Source organism: Hypomesus nipponensis, chromosome 4 (assembly GCF_054491055.1).
Source record: "Hypomesus nipponensis isolate SF chromosome 4, ASM5449105v1, whole genome shotgun sequence".
In the NCBI taxonomy this organism is placed as follows: Eukaryota; Metazoa; Chordata; class Actinopteri; order Osmeriformes; family Osmeridae; genus Hypomesus; species Hypomesus nipponensis.
Window position 1 is genome coordinate 6,865,001 of NC_140364.1, and position 24,204 is coordinate 6,889,204.

Here is a 24,204-nt window from a genome sequence, read left to right on the forward strand (position 1 = left end):
CTTGTGTGTGTGTGTGACTGACTGTGTATTCATGTGTTTGAACTTGTGTGTGTGTGTGTGTGTGACTGACTGTATGTATATGTTTGAACTTGTGCGTGAATGTGTGTGTGTGTACATGTTTGAAAGTGTGTGTGTGTTACCTGGAACTCCTCCCGGAACTGCGAGGTGTTGCTCTGGGAGTCCACTCTCAGCATGTCCTTGTAGGTGAGAGCAAACTCACTCACAGGGATGGCAGTCTCTCCGCAAAGACACGCCTCCAGGATGGCATCATGGATGAAGACATACTGTTCCTGGAGGGAGATGAAGGGAGCGAGTGAGGGTGAAGGAGCCAAGGATGGAGGGAGAGATCAAATGGAGGAAAGCAGGGAGGGATGGGGGAGCGAAGGATGGAGGGAGGAAAAGAAGGTCAGGAAGACAAAGCAGAGTCAGGAAACAACTTCAAACCTGCCTTTTCGCAATAATAGATCCTTAATTGCTGCTTCTGAAGTACAACACTGAGATTTGATTACAGTTCCTGTCGCTGACTAATTGTCATGAATGTCAACATTGATGACAACAATGTGGCCACAAAAGGAACATCCTTTTCTCGACAGTAAACTGTCTTGAAAAAAAAGAGGGTAAAACATACTCTTTAGGAAAGGATAAATCTTCCCACATGGCTTGAACACATTTATTTCGAATAAAAACACAATTATGCCGCGCATTTGTCCTGACATCCTGGCAAACAAAAGATCACAGGAAAGTATTGAAGGGGACACGCGCTTTATAACTCATTTGTCGAGAAAGGGATTTTAATTGTCAATAATTAGAGCTGTGTTTATTAGTAAATTACTGACGAGGTGGGAAGCAGAATAATTAGACATCTTGCAGAGTTCCCATCATGCATCATATTCCTGTCTCTTCCTCTGAGAACTGGATTAAACCAGATTTAACAAGCATGAAACAGCCAAGAGAAGGACACGTCAATATATTTCCTTTAACTCTTTTTGTTGTGCCATTAAATGGCATCATAATCACTGTACAAGCCACTTTAATGGATCCGTTCTGATAGACAATAACTATCACAGCCTTTTTTTAAATATAGATCTAGAAGGATGACAAATGTATGTTGTGATTATGTTATTGTTGTACTGTGTACAGTGAAAATAGAGTATTCCTTGGCACTAACCACGCAAATAGGGCTCCTTGATTAGCCATACCCATTGTATGCACTAATTATATGTTGCTTTGGGGGAAAACCGCCTGCTGAATGATTATATTGTAAATGATAAGGGTTTTTACAGAACCAGTGAATACCTGATCAGCTGTATTCATTTGAGGATGTTGATGGTGTGTGAGTGTTTGTGTGTGTGTGTGTATGTGTGTGTTTGTACACGTGTGTGTTTACGTGTGTTTACGTGTGTGTACATATGTGTGTGTGTGGTACCTCAGTCTGGATCATGTTGATGCGTCGGGAGCAGAGGGTCTTGACACAGTTGTAGATGTCCACCACTCCTTCACACTCGGCCATATCCAGCATGACGTCTAGCACGATGTAGCAGCCCGTCCTGCCAGCTCCCATACTGCAACGCAGCACCCAGGTCAGAGGTCAAACAGGAGGCACGACAATCGGAGTCAGTGCCTGAAAGGGTTTGTGTACGCGCGTGTCGTGTGCGTTTTCGGTGTATGTGCAAGCATGGGTGTGTGTGTGTGTGGGGTGTGTGTGGGTGTGGGTATAACCTGCAGTGCACCACCACGGGCCCAGCGTCAGGGGGCGTGGAGGCCTTGACCCTGCGCAGGAAGGCCAGCAGGCCCGTGGCGTGGTAGGGAACGCCGTGCTCCGGCCAGGACGTGAAGTGGAACTGACACACCTCGTGCTTGGCAGGATAGCCCCTCTGCAGAGAGACGAGGCAGCACACAAACACACACAGTCAATGAGAGACTGGTACATTTGACATTTTCCAGGCAGAATTCCATTAGAAAGTAATTCAGTCTTATCAGTGCTATTACAAGAGAGAGAGACAGAGAGATGAGAGAGAGAGAGGAGAGAGAGGAGAGAGAAAGAAAGAAAGAGAGAAAGAAAAAAATAAATTGGGGAAAAAAAGAAGCCGGGAGGCTCACCCTCTCCATGGCGAATGTGCGGACAGTGTACTCTGCGAGGGTCTCTGTCTTCAACAGTGTGATCTTGATGTCGCCGTAGAGTTCACTGTCATCCGGCCAGTACTTACAGCACTTCATCTGAGCACAAACACACACACACACACTCGTGAGACTTAACCAAGGAAGGGCTCACATCACCCAGGCTACAGCAGGCTTAGGTTTCATTCCACGTTCGATAATGAAATCAATAGATTGCCCCCCTCCGATAATTATCTAGCCTTCTTAATTTGCTTTCACAGTTTCTTCTGGCCCGTGGGCTTATCTCATGTCATGCGGATACTTGACACAAACAGAGGAATCCTGACTACAGAACGTGGGCATCACAACAGGAACACGCAGCAAGCGTAGATATTAAACGCTGCTTCTTGCAATGTGTCTCTGCAGAGCCGGAGGTGATTTTCAGAAGATCTGTTGGTGGTTAGATGAGCTACTCCCCCCCCCCCCCCCCCACCCACACAACGCGATCCATGATGAATGACAACACAACAGACACTGTGCAAACACACCCCTCATCTATCTGTCTTCCCAGAAGAAGGAAGGAGAAAGCAGGGGTCAGGGGTCATAGAGATGGAGAGCTACCCACCCGTCCCACCTCCACCAGCTTGGTGATCATGACGATACTGAAGCAATTCTCCTGCCACACCATTCTCCAAAAGTCATAGATCATCTCCTGCTTGGGACCTGCCGAGGGAGGGGAGAGAGAGGGGAGGGGGAGTGGAGGAGAAGGAGGCGACGAGTAGAACAGGGGAACAGAAAAGGGAGGACACATGGGTTCATAAGTCAAGGAGAATAGCGGCAATAACCACTAACTCCTCGTGTTATGCCAGCGGTTTATAATAGCCACAGTGTGTCATCGGGTGAACTATGACTATGTTCTCATAATGGCGGGATGAAATGTCATTTCAATACACCCACAAATCCTCGGCTGTTGCGCAAACAAGTCCTCGTGTCGTCCTGCTCGGGCTTTCGCGCGGCTGACACAAATCACCAGCTCTGAAGACGCCGCCGGCGTCATTGATTTCATTATACTGGGGCTTTGATGAGATCACAGCCCAGCCCTGCTTCAACATACCTCTGCTAAAACCAACGCACACCAACACTGGGCCACGGCTTTCATTGTATATTTTCTTCTAATAAAATAAATAAAGACCACATTCATTCCACTCACTGCCTAGAAACAGCAGTGCGGCTTTGATGCAAATACACTGACCTATACTGTAGTTGTAACAGATAAGCCCAGGCCTGTTGAAGGTCGTAGCGTATCACACATGGTCATGTGTCAGGAACAGGCCAAGACCGACTTGTTTACATCGAAGGGATGCGCTTGGGTTCCTATTAACATCCAGGGCAGGTGCATAGTTTCGTTGTCGAGAGATAAGCTGTAGTATGTGATCAAATACAATCAGCTTGAAAGCACCACTTGTTTCCCCCGTGTATTTCACACTTGTCTTAGCAAGATGAATGGGAGGAAACAGGGTTTGGCTGCTCGCCTCGGGGTAAACTCAACCAGGCTTTATGAAGGCTTCATCCAACAGTAAAATAGTGGGTGGGTAGGTGGGGGGCAACAAGCTTGGCTGGCTCTGAAAGAAAGACTACCAAAGGAAGGGACCGTTTTAACCTTCTGACACCCCACTCCCAACGATCACCCCCCCCCTGCCCCCCCCTGTAACTGACTCCATACAGGTTCAAGACAAGCGCCCTGCGCCCTTCAGTAGCCGTGGGGCTGGATCTCCCGTCCGCCTGCTCCTCCTCCATTCTGAGTCATGGCTACACAGTCTTCCTGTTCAGCGCTCCCTCCCCCCCCCCCCCCCCCCCCCCCTGGTTTCCACCTCTGCTCCTGACATTAGACCATTTCTACATTTTTCAAAGCAGCGGTGTTTGCTGCAGTAGGCTGGGGGGGGTGGGGGGTTGGGGGGGGGGGGCTGTCTGGCGAGAATGATGACACTCTGCCCCGGAGATGTGCCGAATCTGTATGCACCCTGCATCACTGGAGCTGCCGAAGGAGCAGTCATTCAGGGCAGTCTCCTTCTCCACCTCTCCTTCTACCACCTCTCCTTCTTCCATCTCCTACTCCTCCACCTTTGTCTTGGTAACACGGTAGCGCTAGCGGGGGCGTGTGTGCACATCTCTCCCCTGCCCGTCGAAAATTCACAAGATGTGTAGGAGTGTTTGTACTGTTTTATATGAATTTGAAAAGAACATGCTTTCGTTTGACTGTGTGTGAGTGTAAGACAGAATACAAAGGAATAGAAAGGACTGACATATTCTTGCGCAATGATATATTTTTGCTTGAGAAACTGAATTTTTCTGAGGTAGAACACTGATTGCAGAGGAGGATGGGGGGGGGAACAGAGTGAGTGTCTTTTTCCAGTATATTGCACAAATAAAAACAGAGCTGAGAGAAAAAAATATTTCAAATGGAATGTCACACACAATAACATGCAAGAGTCCTCGTGTGCGTGTTTTTACTTGAAGGAGGCGAGGCGTCACAAAAAAAACGAGAGCCGCTGAGAAACTACAAATTCAGCAATCGATGATGGATGAAGGAACAGAATGTTAGCTTGTAGAAATATCCCAACACAGCATGATGAAACACCACTGTATATGTTTACATACTGTAATATGCATAGAATTCTTGTGCATATTTTAGATGCCTAATTTGATATCTACAACTGGGAAGCACAGCTTTCTCTCTCTCTCTCTCTCTCTCTCTCTCTCTCTCTCTCTCTCTCTCTCTCACACACACACACACACACACACACACACGCACACAAACACACACACACACACCACAATCTTGAGTCTGCAGTGGATCTTACCTTGGGTGGCAATGAAGTGGTTGGATCGTTGGTACCCCTGGACAAAATGGAGCCGCAGAACGAGATGAAGAGAACAGAGAGAGAGGGACAATGAGTTCATATTATCAGCTATGAACCTTGAGGCCTCTGGTCAGCCCACACACCATCTAAACAATCCTTTTAATGGTTTGAGTAGCCTACTTTTCACTAACATTAATAATTCCTACACTTAGTATGGCAGAAAAATTCTACCATTCGTCTGACAATATGTGTGACATAGTGTTCATTGTTAGAGAAATCTAACCGCAGTGGGACAATTGTTTGAGTGGTGTTGTTTTATATGTGGGTGGATGTATTCATGTTGAGTGTTATCATTTACAGTGGTTTACAATCATGCATGCAGGTGTTTGAGGTGAGCGAACAAAGCTTTCTCTCAAAAGACAGAACGACAACAGTGAGCTACGGTGCGGACACAGTCCCTGGTTCAGAGACGGAGGATTCTGCACGTGTACGAGAGACACAAACTGATCAACACACAGTGACGGTGACTCCAGGAGCGATTCCACCTGAATGACACTGACTGATGTGTGTGTATTTTCTCCTCTGCTTTGCATTAGTGCTGCTCTAATAATACGACACAGCGTGGCTGTTGGCTATAGGCTATTGACTGTGCACACGTGCCCTCTCCCCACTCCCCCCACCCTGTCTCATCCTCAGAAGAGAGGGACGCAAAGCTGCTCTATGAGACAACCTCCCAGGGCTTGGCTTAGTCCAGACAGATTCAACTTCACAAAAAAAGTCTAAATCTATTTCACAAAGAAGTCAAATCTTGACCGACACACACTCCAACACCCACCCACCCACAGCCCCCCAACACCCACCCCGACAAACACACCCCGACATCCACCCACACCACACTCCATAACTGTCATGTCAGTGTGAGAATTGGAAGCGTATGACCACTGCTGTGGAGCAGTGCCGGCCTATCAGCTGCTGAGCTTCACCTTGCACCAGCTCGTGTCTGTCACCTAGGGAACCGCATTCTCTGCATCGAGATCCATCAAGCAGTGAGAACTCAGAGTGGATGGATGGGGAAACAAAAAATGGCTGTTTGTTTGAACCACAGTCATCGATCACGTCACAAAATGGTCAACAGATGGAGGAAAAAAAAGCTAAGATTTGACGGCAGCACTCACTAAATATCTCATAATAGAGTTGAATGGTTAATCATTAAACATTCAACTGTTGTAAATGTTTGCCAAATCTCAAAACTACTAATGGTGAGTAAAAACTTTAACATGTTTATTACATGTTATAAAATGTAGGCAACCTCAGTAAGGAAGCACTACTGTCATGTGCTCCGGAATGTGTCTAGATGAATCCAACTTAGCTCCTCACATTATCTAGAGGGAAAAACAATGGGAGGTTTTGCAGAAGAGATCCAGGGCTTTGTGCCCACGCTCAGAACAGTTTGATGGGAGGATGATGGAGCCTGAGCGAGGTTCCTGGTGGTCTCAGAACATCCTCTCCCAGCAGTGCACCTTCTGGTGCCTGGCTGGCTCCTAAGCCTGGCTCTGAGTCTGTCTGCGTCGCAGCCCCTGCCCTCGCTGCTCCCTCTCCTCTGACACATCCTACATGTCAGCCCTGGGGGGGTGGGGGGGTGGGGGGGGGGGCAGGTGACTCTGACACAGCGGATAAAAGAGGAGGGAGCCCATAGTGGTCAGATTGGTTAAATTAAACTCTGGGGACAGAGAGCGCCCCCCCTCCCCCCACCCCCCGGGCGTGGACGGCTACCAGACTCAGAGCTCACGGAGCGAGATGGAGAGATGTGCTCCGGGAGCAAAGGAGAAACGTCTGGGGGGGGGGGGGGGGGGCAGGAGGCGGTATTTGAAAGGGCACAGGGTAAGAAGAAGGGGGGTGGGGGGGAGATGGCAAGAGAAGAGAAGCAGAGTACTTACTTCCCTGTTTATCCGAATCTAAGAGATCCCAAAGGTGGAGGAAGAAAAGGGGAATAAAGAGAGATAAACAGAGAGAGAAGGAAAGGAAGGGAGGAAACAGAAGCTAGTTATTGAGGCTGAAGATGGCGGAGGGGAAGGTGACGAGATTACAGAACATATTGTGCCGGGCCACCTGTGGAGAAAACAAGGTTTGCTTTCTCACACTGCTGTTTTCATGGCGTAGACACTCTGTGAGGTTCTCTCTCTCTCTCTCTCTCTCTCTCTCTCTCTCTCTCTCTCTCTCTCTCTCTCTCTCTCTCTCTCTCTCTCTCTCTCTCTCTCTCACACACACACACACAAGGTTAGTGATACAAATAGCTCGCATTAAGGCCCCTTCCATCCCGCCCTAACAACGAGCCTTGAGCTTAACTCCCCGAAGCCCCGCCCACCGTGCAAAGCTAAATGAACCAGAACTGGTACATAGATAATGTACAGGAGGGCCTCAATTGAGTTTGACCTTAAAAAGACGCCAGCGGAGCCGCCTGTTCCACCTCCGGCTGCTTCCATGGATCATTCAGCGGCAAGGCGGGCCAGGGGTCCTGTCGTGACATGCCGGCAGTGCATGACGGCACACTTAATGACGAGGGGTCCTCGTAGCTCCCATGTTAATGGAACCCTCGGGGAGGGGGCGGGGGAGCGAAGCGGGCAGAGCCCTCGGCCGGGAGCGATGACGTCAACAGCCCTCCTCTTCCAGCCGCCCACAGGCGCTGACTCAGCCCTTTTACCAGCGCAACCAATCCATCCTCTTTGTCCATTCTAGTCTGCCTTCTGTTCCATCGATAATGGTGAAACAATGGGATATAAAACATTCAGAGGGTTGGGGGGGCGGCTCCAAACTCTCTCGTCAGACACTTAACTTGACACAGCTGTTAAAAACAGCGGCGCGTTTGTTACAAGAGCTTTTCGCGGCCCGCTCGGGATCACCTCAACTCTGAGCCTCAGAGCTGAGCCCACGCCGCAGGACGCAGCGACAGAACAGTCAGGCTGGAAGCATCCGGAACACAAAGCCGGTCAGATTGGATCTGCTTCCTGGATGGGCTGCTGCTGGGATGGCAGGGACTTCCTGGGAAACCCAGCCGAGCTGAACCGTAGGTGAGATCAAACACAGCTGAGAGTCGATGAAAGGATCAGCCGTTTTTCTATCAGAGCCCTTACTAATACAGCTCCGAGGCGACTTTGAAGGAGCACGCAGTGAGTCACAGGGCAGACTTAACGGATCTTATGGGATCTTCCGTGTTCCTAAAACGAGTTATATCTCGGAAAAGCCAGCGGAAGGGCCAGGTTACCCTGGAGACATAACCCACCGTGTGAGTGATGGGGACAGAAAATATTGTGTCGAATCCTCAGCCAGGGTCCCCCTAAGCTGCTCAAGCCTGGCCGAGGGCGGGGGAGGAGGTGAAGGGGGGGAAAGTGGAGATCTATAGGCTTCCCTTGGACAGCAGGGAGACAGAGAGAGAGAGAGAGACAGGGAAGAAGGGAGAGAGAAAGAGAGAGAGAACTTACATCTATATAGTTGGCGTTGACGTAGTCGGAGTTTGGGTCTGCCAACAGAGAGTGGAGCTTGACCCGATGGCGGTCATCTAAAAACAAATCAAAAGCGACAAGAGATGAAGATATAGAAGTCAGACAGCAGAGAGGACGCTCCAAAAACATGTCAGATTCAGCTCAGGCAAGAAGCATGGTTGTATAGTGGTGGGTTGATAAAAACATCATGATTCATAACAGTAATGAAGCTGGACTGAAGTGGAGGGGGTGACTGGAAGGGGGAAAGGTTGTAAAAGTCAGAACACAAGGTTCTTTTAAAGCACGGCAGGGAAGGCATTGAGAGATTCTAAGAAAGGGTCCTTCTACTTGGAAATTATTGTGTCGTGCTTTTGCCTTCCAGACTCACATCCGAGGAGGCTGTCATGTCTTCCCTTGGTCTTGTCTTTCTTCTTCGTAACATCCCAACCGTCAAAGAAACTCTGCGAAACAAGACCACGAGAGAAGCGAGTTATCAAATGCACACAATGAAAACGTCAATGAAAAGATGGGGACTGGCACAAAGTGGCTTCTTGCTGGGACTGGTCTGTAACTGAGGCGCTAGCCTCGGGGTCACTGTAGCATCTTGTCTTTTGAGTTACTGGAGGCAACACCAGCCAACGTCTGCCACGGCTTAAAGACACAGCGCTCGGGGAGACGAGACAGGCCCCTCTGAAAGGTGACTGCAGCCTTGGTTGGTGCTTGTTGGGGTGCTGGCATGCTGGTGTGTTTGTGAGTGTGGGATGGGGGCTGGTGTGTGTGTGTGTGTGTGGGGTGGGTAGCAGAAGTGTTTCTCATTCCCATGCAGCGAGACAGCCGCCGCTTGAGAATGCTTTATAATACCTCAGTGTTAAAGCGCAAAATTTGTGACAGCTGTTTATGGCACCCATCGACAAGAATCTCTCGGTGAGCGGTTAGTCGAGCCCGTCGAACCTAAATCAACGTTATGAGAGAGGCACGTGGGGGAGAGAGAGAGAGGGGGGGGGGTGACGAGGGGCAGACCAGGAACACAAGGATGAGCATTGTTGCCAAGCGGGCCGGCCTAGGCGAGTCGTGTCACGTTCCCCACGCCCCTGCCAACGTCTAAGACAGCCTGATCTGCTTGCCGCATCACCGGGCACATTCTGGTGCTCCACATGCGCCGAGCTAAGTCCTTCATCAGGGGCCGACCAATTCATCATGGGTGCAGGCGCCAGAGCCAGCCCACCTGCAGCTCAGTGGGGGGGGGGGGGGGGGGCAGCGGGGGGGGAGGGGGGGCAGGCCAGGGAGAGCATGCTGAACAGGGGATTACATCTGCTTCCAGCTCCTACACAGGTAATGCCACACCTAATCCTTCTTAAGAAATGTTCCTCTGGTCTCCATCTCCCACACTGTTCGCTTCATCGGCACCTCACCAGCATCATCCAGCCGAGCACACGGGCTTCCCACCCTGCCCACTCTGCTGCACACAGCCCTGCAGCACACAGCCCTGCTGCACACAGCCCTGCTGCACACTCTGCTGCACACCACTCTGCTGAACACAGCCCTGCAGCACACAGCTCTGCTGCACACAGCCCTGCTGCACACAGCTCTGCTGCACACAGCTCTGCTGCCCACAGCCCTGCTGAATACTCTCCTGCACACAGCCCTGCTGCCCACTCTGCTGCACACAGCTCTGCTGCACACAGCTCTGCTGCACACAGCTCTGCTGCACACAGCCTTGCTGCACACCACTCTGCTGCCCACTCTGCTGCCCACTCTGCTGCACACAGCCCTGCTGCCCACTCTGCTGCACACTCTGCTGCACACTCTGCTGCACACAGCTCTGCTGCACACAGCCCTGCTGCACACAGCTCTGCTGCACACAGCCCTGCTGCCCACTCTGCTGCACACTCTGCTGCACACAGCTCTGCTGCACACAGCCCTGCTGCACACAGCTCTGCTGCACACAGCCCTGCTGCCCACTCTGCTGCACACAGCTCTGCTGCACACAGCCCTGCTGCCCACTCTGCTGCACACTCTGCTGCACACTCTGCTGCACACAGCCCTGCTGCCCACTCTGCTGCACACTCTGCTGCACACTCTGCTGCACACAGCCCTGCTGCCCCCTCTGCTGCCCACTCTGCTGCACACTCTGCTGCACACTCTGCTGCACACAGCCCTGCTGCCCACTCTGCTGCACACTCTGCTGCACACTCTGCTGCACACAGCCCTGCTGCCCACTCTGCTGCCCACTCTGCTGCACACCATCCACAACACTGGCTCAGCTGTTCCCATTCCGATGTTTCTCACGTGGTTCTTCTCTCCCCCTCTCGTGGCCCCCTCATCCCTCCATTTTCCTCTCTAGTCCAACGGTTTGGGCATTTGGGACAAGGCCTCAGGAAGGCACCACTTGGCCCACTTGGTTTGTCATTTGCAAACCCCCACCACGCCGGCGCTGGTGCCCTGATCAATGGCGGCCACAGTGGCAGCACCGTGGGACGTGAGGGTTATAAAGTCTGACAGTAGTGCTCACGCTGATCCCCTTCATCTTGTTTATTTCTCCAGGCGATGGGGGAGCCAGACGCAGGACTGGGAAAGCGACCCAGGTATTGATTGTCAGGGGTTGGGTGTGTGTGTGGGTGGGGGGGGGGGTATTTGCAGGCTCCTCGGGGGATGGCTTAATGAATCGAAAAGCGCATCTGGATTCCGTGCAGTGGAATTCAGGTACAGAAATGGCTAAATGCTTCGGGGTGCTGGAAAGGACTTTGTATCAAAGCACAAAAGAGAAAAAGCAAAAAAGGAATTTGAAAGACTTTAATTAGTTTACTCAGTGGCAGAAAAATATCTGCAGCTGAGATGGAATGAAAACTATTTTTATAGTGAGCTTAGGAAGTCCAATCGAGCCAACACACCGACAGAAAAGGATATATTATCGTTTGCATTTGGGGTATATATATTTATATATTTGGGCACCTTAAATGAAACCAAGAAGTCCTAAGGGTTTCTTGCAGTCTCCAACTTTCTTTCCCGAACAATCTTTTCCACATTCTCTCTCCCCCTTCTTCCCTCACCTCGTACTCCTGCTTGAAGCCGTATCCCTCGGCCGTCTTCATCTGGTTGATGTGCTGCAGGAGGTCGGCCACGCGGACGGCAGGGTGAAGCTGACCCGTGTGATAGGGCGAGCTCTTCCTGCGACAGTGGCGGTGCGGGGAGCCGCCCAGCAGACTGCTGGACTCGTTCACTGAACTCCGCTGCTCGTCTGTGCAGACACAAAAGCACACGCGCAGAGTCAGCAAACATGAACCCTTCAGCCGACCGAATGGTACGCTGCTGCATGCAAGTATTAAATTGAGCCATACTATGTTGACTGACAGTGAGCTTTTAATCCTGGGAAAGAGCTATAGGATAGCTGAACAAGAAAGCGCCTTGAAGGGGTAGGCACAGACGGACAGGCAGTCACTGGAGGTCAGGAGCGAGGGAGGGAGGTCGCTAACACTGCCTTTTTCTCTCTCATTCTCTGCGTCTGTCTGACGATCATTTGCGCACCCTCTCGCTCTCCCTCTCTAGCACTCTCTCTCTCTCACACACACACTTTCTCACACACGCTCACTCTCACAGCCTTCCCACTCACTCCTAACGTTGCAGTTGTGGGCGTCCAGGAAGGAGTGTGCGGTGCGTTCGTCTTGCTGCAGGGTACTCTGGTCTGTCATGCTACAGTCCAGCGAGCCCAGCTTCCTGTTTTTGTCCTGCCGGTAGGACATGGCTGCCTTGTTCATGGCCACCTTCTTCCTGCTGCAGAAGGAAAGGTGGAGAGGATGAGGGGGGGGGGGGCGAGCACAGAAAAGTGAAGACGGGGGAGGGAGGCAGAATGACAAGAGAGATATATAAAAATATAGAAGAAGAGGCGAAGAGATGAGGGGAGTAGATGAGAAATTGGAAGGAAGAGGAAATAAGAGGTAAAAGATTGAGGGTGGGAAAAGGCTGATTTGGTGATAGCAGGGGAGAGAGAGAGAGAGAGAGAGAGAGAGAGAGAGAGAGAGAGAGAGAGAGAGAGAGAGAGAGAGAGAGAGAGAGAGAGAGGGAGGTCTGGACCATGGGGATGCGGTGGAGATAGTCTTATCTCCTAAAGAGTCATCCTGAACTACAGAGGGCAAGCAGGTGAGGATGGCGCCACAATGGAAGGGTGTGGGAGTGGGTTAGGTAAGGGGAGGGGGAATGTGGGGGGGGGGTCACTTACGGGTAGTAAGAGTAAGAATAGAAGTCCCTTCTGATTAGCATGAAGAAAGAAGAAGGAGAGGGAGAGAGTGAAGAGATAGAAAAAGGAAGGTGAGAGGTGGTCATGGTTCGTCAAAACGGCCTCCGGAGAGACAACTGAAAATGTGCACTGTTGAATGTTGTGATGTTTATTGGCAAGCGACTATGGAGCACACAAGCTGGACACAACACAGAGCTTCTAGCTTTCAAAAGGACTTTTTTCCCAATCGTTCATTGGGGCCTACTTGGTCATCCAACATCAAGCTGGAGAGCGTGCCTAACCAGCCCTTCTGGCTGGCTGAGTGGTCATCATTGTGCTGAGCAGATTGCCTGGGCAAATTCATCTTATCTGTCTTTCACCCTTCTCTCAAAGACATTCTTTCAATCCTGTCCACCTAGGAGAAAATCTCTGAAGTGGAGTAGGACTCTTTCAGTATCCCCCCAAAAAAGCGAAACAACCTTCCTACCCAATTACTAGCTCACCCAGCAACACCTCACAGCTGCTCTCCTCATGTAATTGAGTGGGCAATGGAATAACATGCCTCTTGATTAAATATTTCACACTCAGATGATTGTTCCAGCGTTGCCTGGCGAGTCTTGGGGAGGGGAAGGGGCGTGGAAGAAGGAGACTTGGGTGCAGGTGCCGACTACTACCAAGGTAATTTGCAGGTGGAACGCAGCCAATGGTTACCACGCCGGAGTGCATTTGAATTTCCGAATAAGGTGTGCACGGCCAATAGGCGGACCTTGAAATTAAAAAGATGAGATGCAACACAAAAGCTTGGCTGCTGCAACTGCTCTGTGCTCCTCATTCTGTGGGATGTGACTCATCATTCAGGGAAATGAAGTCCAACCCCAACTACCAAGACGTGACAAAGAAATAATGCTCTACCTGGGTCGGTGGAATGTGTCAAACGACACAGGTTTTTGAAGAAGGGGAGAAAGCTACTGCAAAGACCGAAACAGAACCTGGAGACCCTTGTACGAGAAGCCCGAGATGGCCGCGGATCGACCAGACGCTCACCCCTTCTTGACGACGATGACGATGGCTCCCAGGAGCAGGATGAGGACCACCAGCCCCCCGGCACACGCCCCCAGGATCAGACCCATGTCCTCGGCATGCTGGGAAACCTCCAGGGCCCGCTTGGAGTCCTTGCAGGCAGCTGGAGGACAAGGAGACAGACGGGGGGGAGGGAGGTGAGGGAGGGAGGGAGGGAGGGAGGGAGGGAGGGAGGGAGGGAGGGAGGGAGGGAGGGAGGGAGGGAGGGAGGGAGGGAGGGAGGGAGGGAGGGAGGGAGGGAGGGAGGGAGGGAGGGAGGGAGGGAGGGAGGGAGGGAGGGAGGGAGGGAGGGAGGGAGGGACAGTATCTGATTAGTAAACAACAGTGAGGCATGAAGACATGACTCAGTGCTGAAAAACACATGCACACATATAAACACACATCGGCCAACCTGGCAGTCAATGCTTCAAGGAAAGCAGCAGGAGGGAAGAGACTACTGACAACATTATAATTGTGTTTCCTGTGATAGTCCCTCCAGATCTGGTCATGCCATTTGATAAACTAAGCCGTGCTGGAGCTGTGCTTGGAGATGAGCACACAAATAATTAATTCATCCCAACAGAGGAGGTTATCATAGAAAAGCAGGTAATGCTCTTCTCACAGTGCCATGAGTGTATACCCACTGGCAAAGAGAGAGAGAGGGAGAGAGAGAGAGTAGGGGGAGGAGGGTAGTGTGGGTAGAGCCTTAGAGACCACTGTTCCAGCACACTGTTACCGAAGAAGGCTTCCAGCTAAAAGGCCAGGCTACTGTACCACGCACTTTGTCAGCCCACACTTGCACTTGACGTCTCTTAATATAGTGAAAAGCTAGCATAACCCTCCTTCATACTCGACAGGATTGGAAGGGAAGGTGGACAATTTAGCTTTCAAATGTTTTTCGACTAAGCTGGTGTGTCCAGACACCAGCTGGGCTACCTTGGCCTGGGTTTGGAGAGACTCGGGTTCCCTTTGTAAACGGTTAAGCTCTCTGTCAGACGCAAGGTTTACTGTGCTCGCCGCTATGGCACCCTCTCCTTCCTGCGTCTCTACATATCCATCCTTGCCAGACAACAGCATGAAATCATCCCGCGGATGAAGTTGGTCTCCAGTGTTGTTTTTGCAGAGGTGAAAATTGCCATTAAGTGAGACTGAATTGGAGGAGTACTGTTAGCATGTGCACCTGCAAGTAAAATGTTAATTAAAAAAACAATCTCTCGCAGATGAGCAAGCAAATAAGAACGGCGTGAAAATCAGCTGCGGTTTGCAGCGCTGTCTGAACCGGATATCTGGCAGAAATGGATTTGGACAACATCCTTGTTTTTCAACAAAAGGCCAGCCATTTTGTGCGGGGAAGGTTCATTTATTTCATAAAAGCATGAAATCCATGTGGTTTTTCAAAAAATACATGTGAAAGTGTTTGGCTGGATGGTGATCACTGCAGCTAGACTGGGGCTGGAATTGCTGAAAACATTGTGTTCTCGCACACCAGCAACTCAGCTCTTCGCTGAGTCCTATGTTCAGACGAACAAAGTCTCGCTGGCTGTCAGGCTGCCAAAGAGGGATGGAGACAGGGAGTGGGGGGGGGGTTATGCAAAACAGGACACCTATTTCATCTTCATCTCCCCTCGCTGGTCTGTAATTAATCAGTATCCTTGTGTCAGCTAAGATCACCTGCAGTGTTGACTAGCGTAAGCGACTAACGTAAGCCAGGATGCCTGCACTGTCTGTCTGCATCTCTGCTCAACATGAAACCTGGCCTGTCATTACACAAGCAGACAAGAGGGAGGTAGAAAGAAGGAGGGATAAATACACAAGAAGAGAGAAAGAGAGAGAGAGAGAGAGAGAGAGAGAGAGAGAGAGAGAGAGGGGGAGAGAGAGAGAGAGACAGAGAGAGAGAGAGAGAAAGAGAGAGAGAGAGAGAGAGAGAGAGAGAGAGAGAGAGAGAGAGAGAGAGAGAGAGAGAGAGAGAGAGAGAGAGAAGAAAGAAAGAAAGAAAGAAAGAAAGAAAGAAAGAAAGAAAGAAAGAAAGAAAGAAAGAAAGAAAGAAAGAATGAAAGAAAGAAAGAAAGAAAGAAAGAAAGAAAGAAAGAAAGAAAGAAAGAAAGAGAAAAGAACAGAAACAATAGCCGAGCCATACTGAAACCTTTGTGCCATAGCAACCTCTGTGCCAACTCTGAAGAAAATGGAGCAAAGGCAGTATGTTTACTATGTTTCTTCAGAATAAGGATACTATAAATATGGCGGGAAAACAACCCACTCTGCCCAACTCTGCCTGTGTGACACGCAGTGGCGAGGTGCAACCCTTAGATGTTATCATCCTTTAGAAGGGAGAAGAGGGGAAAAATAGGGGGGGGGGAGTCAAAAGAGAGAGAGAGCTGTGGAGTAAAAGAGCAGGGAAAGGAATCAAATTTTTCCAGACACTCATCTCAAGTGCTCTCCCAACTTCTGACACAAACCATTCGGGAGAGGGGGAAAAAAGCCCATCATTTCCTTCTTCTCTCACGGCGATGAGATGAGATCTCGACTGCTCTCCCACACATAACTACTCGGGATCAGGTTCTCTCTCTGGACAAGGGGCAGCAGTATTTCAAACCCATCACTCCGCCAGAGTGGAAGCCATAATGTCAATGTCGATGGTGCAAAAGAGAACGTGACTTTCACACTTTTCCTCTGCAGCTCCTGTTTTGGAAGCTTGATGGAGGTGTGAGTGACAGATTGCTTTTACATTCAAAGTACATCCTGCAGCATGCTAAACCTCACTTTCCCTGCTGCACAACCTCTGTACAACAGCCTGCAGCACAATCACTGCTGTCAGAAATACTTATTTTTTTTAAGAAACTGCTTCAGCAACAAAATATAACCCAAAATGGAACACTACAACGCTACCTGTTGAGTTCGTAAAAGTAGCGCAAATTACCTTTTCTGGCAACCCGGATACAGTTGATCCTAGTTTCCTGAAATAGAAGAAATGAATACTATCACAACACGATTAGGGAACAACAGGATACACGATGAGGTTAATGACACGCTAAACTTAGTCAGGAGAGGAAGATCAGTCAGAAGTCAGTCACCTAGGCCTGATATTGTGTTATTTATTTTACGTACATAAAGATAATTGAAATCTCAAAGCAGATGACATTCCATTGTGACGTGGGAGGCCTCTGTTCCCTTGTCAACATGTAAGGTCCCACTGACCAATCCCTTTCCTGGCCCAAGGCCCATCAGAGAGATAGAGACACACTATCAAATTAAGATTTAAAGATGCTAAATCAAGCTTTATGGGCAATTATGCTAATCTCTGGTCCCCAATTGGAGTCAGAACACTTCACCCAAGCTGCTGCCAAATTGCCTATTTTTAATCGAAAATCTGTTTCAAGTGGATTTCCTCTTCCCCTGTCATGTTTACTGTCATTCACAGCTTATTGAAGCACCTGGAAGTGGTGTGTCAGGTGTTAGCTTGTCCTCGGTCAAGGTTGATACACACCCTTCTGGCTCTGAACCCAGACTCTGGTACGCCATGTGTTGCTAATGACAGCTTAGAACATCACACAACCTCATGACATTATATAAATAGATGGATCCACATATATGTGCCAATATTCCCTGCCAATAACAGCCCTTTGGTGAGTGACAGGTAGCTGCAAGTGACATGTTTAGATACCAAAAAGCCATACGGTTGGAGATGGTGCCATCAGCCTTTCATAGCCATGGCATGTTGATGAAAAACACCTTTCATACCATGCAGTCTAGAATACTGAATATAAATATATTACATCTGCCAGCATGACAATGGGTTTGGTTCAGAACGCTTTAAGGATTTAGGAGAAAATCAAACCCTTGAAGACACAGGCATTTCTTCTGTGTGGACTTGGTACAGTCCACTAACACATTGATGTACTTGTCAGGCATAGGGAGAGATGGAGATACAAGGTGTGTGTGTGTGTGTGTGTGTGAGGCAGATTGTAAAAAGCATACTTCTTTCAAGCTCTAATAATTGCTCTATCCGTCTGTTCAATTTGCAATGCATGGTAAACCTATCTACATCAAATTATCCAGAATCAGTTTTTCGAAATAATATGCTTTCCCCTCGTTTCTTCAGAGCTGTCCACATCATCTCTGTCCCGGCTGACTTAAATTGCCAGGTTTTTGAGAATGTTCACAGGGAAACAACAACAACACATTTTCAGAGGTTGTTTTCAGTTCTCAAGTCTGCAAAGAGCTTGGAGAGATGCCTACTGCTGACACCACCCTAATGACACAAATTACCTATTGAAACATACTCCATAAATATATCTTAATGGCGTCGTAAAGAATGTCATTTCAAATGGAGGGCCTCAAAGTGAAAAGTTACTGTGGCCTTTTAAAATCAACAAAGAAGCAACAAAAAGACATGGCATGCAGTGGATAAGTTGTTGACCTTGGCTAAGAGATGCTATTCAACATTCGAGCCCTCAAGAAAAAAGAGCAGCAAGCTTCGAAAGAGACAAGCAAGCCAGCTCTTGAAAGACTCCCTGATGACTCGACTCAGTGCCCTTCAGTGTATTAGGTTTAATATTTTCAACAGTTTTGAAATGTTAAAAGTAAAAAGCTTGTACTTTCATTCTCCCTGTCACCATACATGCTTTCATTCTTCACGACTTCACAAATCTCATGGCCCTCCTTTTGACACAACTGCCTTTCAACAGACATTAACACCCAGGATGATGCTTAAGTCTGAGTTTAAACATCTACCATCTTCAGACTTATGTCTACGAGGTAAAAGATAACATTCATGATCAATGTTCCACAGAGAGACCGACACGTACATATCTCACAGCCCTGCTTTATTAGACTGTTTCTATGCTATCCCTGAGAGGTGTCTGGTTCACTGCAGAGAAGGAAAGAAGTAACTGGGGGGTTGGAGGGAGATGAAAGGAAGCTGCCTCTGTTTGGCATCCTGTCTTTCAGAGTGGTTATAATACTGATACGCTCCAGACAGACTGCACCAGTGGGAAGTCAGCGTTTGAATCGAAAGAGGTACATCAACATCAAGCTTGTTTGCCGCGTTTGTGAACAATTACATCCTTTTGAACTCTTTCATTGAGTCATTTCTCTGCTGATGCCGGGGGCCTGTCATCCAACGACCCCTAAAGTCCTCCTGAGACCCTGAACGTTCAGGTCCATAACCCCAGACCCGACACTTAAGCTACATGAACCTGCACCTCGAACACAAGGTCCAGCATCGGGTTGTACATACCCCGCGGAAGTTGCTGGCTGCCTGGAAATAGATGAGATAGTTCTTGGTGGGGTCCAGCGGCGTGTTCCAGTAGCCGTTGTAGGTGTGGTTGTCCCCCACGGTGAAGGGCGTCGCCTCGGGGAGGCTGCTGGGGGGCAGCTCGGCTGTGTAGTAGTGGGGGGCTCCCTTCGTCTGCGCCTCGTTGTGGGAGGCGGCGGCAGGGAAACAGTCGGCGCCGCCCGCCTCCCTCCTCCTTACGCGCCGCGAGCCGTCCTCCTCCACTACCACCACCTGGTAGGTGCTGGACACAGGGGCACGGTCAGTGCGGGATATGACACAGCGTGTTTGAGTGCTGTTTGAGGGGGGCTGAGGGGGCTGAGGGAGGGGGGGTCCTACCTGACGGGGGCCCCTCTCCCCAACGCAGGCCGCAGCAGCACAGTGATGGTGCTCTCTGATTCGCTGAGAGGCGACGGGACGTCCTCGTAGTCGAACACAGGGGCTGCGGAAGAGTGTGTGAGTGGATGTGTGTGTGCGTGTGTGTGCGTGTGTGTGCGTGGCAGAACATGTGAGAGTAGGAGAGACAACGAAGGCAGAAGAGAAGAACACAGGAGAGTTAGCGACTCATCCCAACAGGGTGCGATAAAACACACTACTTCTCCTTCTAAAGCATATCAATATTCATCAATCCGAATCAACCCAAAACAGTCACTCAAGAATAGTTACACAGATTTATTCAGGACCCGGAGTCGAAGAGCGTCATTACAGAGACAATAGGATTCATTAGTAATTATGGCACAAGTAAGAGCCTCTCTCTCCAGGGAACCATGATGCAGCGTTCTTAACTCTGTTTACAGCTGGGACAGACTTCAGCTGGAGGACAGCCAGGATGCACAGGCAAAAGCGTCTTTAGCAAAACGAAGAATTAATAACAATCAGCGGAACCGACAGCCTCTCAGATTAAGCTGTCAGAGAGTGGATACCATGTGGTATTTTTGGGCACACGTGTGCACACACGCATGCGCACAGACACATTCTACATAGGTACATTTCCCATGACACATTGAGGCACACAGTCGTTCACAGCTTATGGGGAAAGTAGTAGGTAACTAAATAGTAGTCGGTAGCTGACACTAAGTAGGTAGTTAAAACCAGTGTGAATTATAGAGGAGCCTAACATTACATATTCACACTTCCCGCTGGTGTGCTTCCAATGAGCGCCTTTGACAGAAGACTCAGCGGTGGTCTGTATTCAGTAAGCTACAGTTACAACAGGACATGCAGCCTTTATAAAGAAGGAACCCACCATTTGCTGGAGGGAGCTGGAGGGGTGAATGTTTGCTTGTCATTCTGCTCCAGGTTGCAATTTAAGTCATTTGAAATTGTGAAATTTGAAATTTATTGTTGAAAGCACGGTAAGAGTCAGTATTTATCAAAAATCCTCATAAAGGCCTTCATACAGCCAGGTGAAAGCCTGGACATGGAAAACAACTTGAAGTGGCCCAAAATGATTCAGAGCAAACAATGAACAAAGTTTTACAAAGGTTTCCTGTAGCTTAACTGCTACCTGTGGTATGTGTGTGTGTGTGTGTGTGTGTGGGAGGGGGGGTAATAGTCCTTTACCTCCTCCCCTCCAGAGTCCTCACGGCGGCCATTTTACCTGAGATGTTGGTGGTGATCTCGGTGAGGGCGGTCTGGCCGAAGCCCTTGGCGGTGCGGGCGCGCACGGACACCAGGTAGGTGGTGCCTGGGTGCAGGCCTGAGAACATGTGGTAGGTCTCGTTCTTCAGCTTGGACACGGTGCGCCGAGGCCCTGGCACGTTGATGCCCGGGTCGGACGACTCGATGCTCTGGTAGCTGATCTGGACACAGGGGGCGAAGAGAAGCCACCTCTCAATACCCGTCAGATCACTGCCTGTTTCTTGTTCATTTGTTCTTGTTTTCGATGGGGTTTGATACTGCCTTGTCAGAACACGGGGGAATGATGTTACCGTTCCTAAATTCTTTAAGCTGGCATCAGGCGTGACAATAGAGAAATGCTGGGATCAGAAGAAGGTGTTGTTATTGTTGCTGGTGCATGTGTTTTCCTGACATGGGGGCTGTTTGAATGCCGGGAGTCAGGGTTTTGACAAACGAGCAGCTTCTAGAAGGTGTTTCTGTATCTCAGACAGGGCCTGCCAGCCCACCCACTGGCTGCCACCGCATGCTACCCTGGAATGAGATCTGTCCGGTTGTCATCTGTTGCAGAGGCTCATGGGTTCTCTCTCTCTTTCACTCCCCCTCTCTCTCTCTCTCTCTCTCTCTCTCTCTCTCTCTCTCTCTCTCTCTCTCTCTCTCTCTCTCTCTCTCTCTCTCTCTCTCTGTGTCTCTCTCTCGCTTCATCTCCACCTCTCTCTTTCCAATTCTCTCTTTCAATTTCTACATTTTTCCCTTTTTCTCGCTCTCATATATTTTCCTCTCATCTGTCTCTTTGCCTCTCTCTGTCTCCCAATTATTTCTGCTCCAATCTTTTTTCTGCTCGACTCTCCCCATCCATTCACCGCGCATCCCTGCTTGGGGTGCTCCTCTCCTCTCTTCCCTCGCTCCCCTTCCTCCTCCTGACCACGTCCTATCCGCCTTTCCGCTTCTCTCCTGTCATTTTCTCCGCAATTTCAACAGCATCGCCCCTTTACCCTGCGCATCTCCTCTCTGACTGCCTGCCATTTTGTTATTATCAGCAGGACTGCGCTTCTCCCCCTTATTCTCTCCTCCTTCTCTCCTCTCACCGTCCACAGGCTCAGACTCGCCTCTGCAAACCTTTCATTCTCCTCTTCAGCTCCAGACAGGCTTCTCTTCACACACCGAGACACCCCCCCACCCAGCCCCCCCCACCCAGCCCCCCCCACCCAGCAACCCCAAGTTACATACAGCCTCACACTCAATACCGCTCCGGCTGCCCATCTGCCTCCCTGTCTCCCATTAAAACAGACAGCTATTCAATGCAAGTCATCCTCTAATGTGCCTGACTTTCCCTGCACAAATATAATAGTAGGCTATTGGATGTTATTTTCCAGTGTTGCCTGTGGCTGTGGAATGCCTGTGTGTGTTTGTGTGTGTTCATCCACATGTTGTGTGTGGCGAGACACCAAAGTCTTTTTACGTCATGTAAAGTGCAAAAACAAGTTGTAACCATAAGGGTGTCAATAAGTAATTAGAAACATTTAAAGTTGCCCCCATGTGAAAGTATCTCTCCGGCAAATACAGCATGCAATTAGAATGATCCTCCCACATGTAATTACAGCCGCAGTCACATTAGCATAGGAACGTTCAAATCCCATGAAGGATGAGGCGAACCAGGCTCCCCTCCCCTCTAATGACTGTGCTCCTGCAGGCTGCGGGGAGCACAGCAAACACATCAGCTTCCCACAAGCACGGGTCAGGAGGGATCGTCACAGCGCCTTGATTCCTACCTCATACTGTGTGATGAGGCCATTGGGCTCCACAGGCTCCTCCCACTTGAGGAAAATCATATCATCCAACGGGGTGAAGGTCAGGGACTCGGGTGCGATACCGCCAGGTACTAAACGACAGAAGGAGAGAGAGAGAGAAAGAGAGAGAGAGAGAGAGAGAGAGAGAGAGATGTTTTATTGAAAAACTCAGACTTCCACCAACCATTCACCAGCACCCATGGGCCAAAATGCCTTGTTTGGATGGACAGAAAAAGAAAGAGAATGACAAACAGAGGAAGAGAGAAAAACAGGACAGGGTGGCGGGGGGGGGGGGGGGTGGTGATGGGCAGGGGGGGGGGTCATACAGTGGAAGGAAAGTGATGATAGAGTAGTTGAAGGACCGGCCAGTTTCCAGTCCAGAGGATACTGGCGTTGGACACAGCGGGCCTCCTCTATCTGATAACAGGGCCGAGGCTTGGAGGATGACAGTCCATTCCTCTTCTTTAGCACCACGCTGACTGAGGAAAAACAGGGAAGAGAGCCAAAGAGCTCCAAACAGAGCATCCGTCTTTCATGGTGTGAAAGCTGCCCTGCCATTTTGTCGTCTGGGTGCGCCGCGTCCTGCATATTTTAGTACAGTGAAACGCCTGTTCTCATATCCCTCCTCTGCCTAGGGACGAGCCACACTCAGGGTGGTGGTGGGTGGGTGGGTGGGGGGGGGGTTAAGGTTGAGACCAAAATAGAGGCTGAGAATGTGTGCGTGACTGACACTAGGCACGAACGTACATACATGCTGTACATCAATTCACAGTGTCTGTGCCTGTGTGAGAGAAGGACACACAGAGGAAAAGAGTATGTCAGTGTGTGCGTGTGTGTGTGTGTGTGTGTGTGTGCATCAGGGTTAGGGTGTGTGTCCACACCAAGTTCTATCTGGTATGATGTACTGGCTGCATGCGTTAGCTAACAAGCCTCCACACACGAAGCCTCAGGTGGAGTGGAGCCTGTTCCTGCTCTCTCCAGAGGCCCGCTAACTGGAGGCGTATACCTCGCCAACTGGCCAAAGTACGCGTTAACAGGAAGCGGATGCCACCGGCCCAATTACAGTGGCTCTGTCCATGACAGGAGCTCTTACATTGACAGTCGGATTGGGGGACTGTCAAGACTGGCTCTCAGCGGATCAAGGGAGAGCGTAATATATCCGTGAGCCGCACGGCACCTTGTAAAAACCCATCTTGGGCACCTCTGTGATGGAGCCCTGTGTCAGTAATAGAGCCCGGGGGAAACATTGTGATTTGTTTATTTGTGTGACACTCCAATTCCCACTTTAAATCGTCGCCTCCTCAACCGAAAAAGGCCAAATGAATAGTGTGAGAGAGGCTGCATCTTTGGAGAGCAGAATGAGGCCAAACAAAATGAAGTAAATATCATTTGGCCTCCCTGTGTTACTGTTTTACCCATTTGTCTTTGCGGGCCTACAGACAGCGCTGTGAAGGTACCGATAATTAGGAGTCCTCTCTCAGTCTCCTTTTATCTCTCCTCTTTCTTCCAAACTTCAAGTGGTGCGGTTCAATTGGCTACAAAATGCATTACATTCACAGCAAAATTTGTATTCCCCAAATGTATTGGAAGGCTTTCACCATTTAGAGAAGCAATCAATTTTGCACCACACAATGTTGCGCGTCCTCCCTATCTTTCTATCTCTCTCTTGTTCCCTTTCCCTCTCTCCTGGGTTAAGAATGGCTGTCAGCAACACTCTATTGTCAAATAAACGAACGCTGATTGTACAAGAGTATGCCCTTTTGACCCCCCTGCCTATTCAGTCTCCAGCGATTTGTATTAAAATGCCTAATCTGCT

General features: G+C 49.7%; 1 protein-coding gene across 1 annotated transcript in view; it reads right to left on the minus strand.

Annotated features, from left to right (window-relative positions):
* Positions 1-24,204, minus strand: part of ptprua (protein tyrosine phosphatase receptor type Ua) — a 98,379-nt gene that overhangs the window by 6,737 nt on the left and 67,438 nt on the right. Inside the window, exons 9-24 of the mRNA XM_084696056.1 lie at positions 22,371-22,480; positions 20,582-20,783; positions 19,321-19,423; positions 18,946-19,225; positions 16,627-16,663; positions 13,695-13,833; positions 12,048-12,208; positions 11,488-11,675; positions 8,826-8,898; positions 8,438-8,514; positions 4,959-4,995; positions 2,723-2,820; positions 2,101-2,217; positions 1,720-1,874; positions 1,427-1,562; positions 141-290 (exon numbers count right to left, since the gene is read on the minus strand). Of these exons, the coding sequence (XP_084552182.1) occupies positions 141-290; positions 1,427-1,562; positions 1,720-1,874; positions 2,101-2,217; positions 2,723-2,820; positions 4,959-4,995; positions 8,438-8,514; positions 8,826-8,898; positions 11,488-11,675; positions 12,048-12,208; positions 13,695-13,833; positions 16,627-16,663; positions 18,946-19,225; positions 19,321-19,423; positions 20,582-20,783; positions 22,371-22,480 (2,063 nt within the window). The remainder of the gene's footprint in view (positions 1-140; positions 291-1,426; positions 1,563-1,719; positions 1,875-2,100; positions 2,218-2,722; positions 2,821-4,958; positions 4,996-8,437; positions 8,515-8,825; positions 8,899-11,487; positions 11,676-12,047; positions 12,209-13,694; positions 13,834-16,626; positions 16,664-18,945; positions 19,226-19,320; positions 19,424-20,581; positions 20,784-22,370; positions 22,481-24,204) is intronic.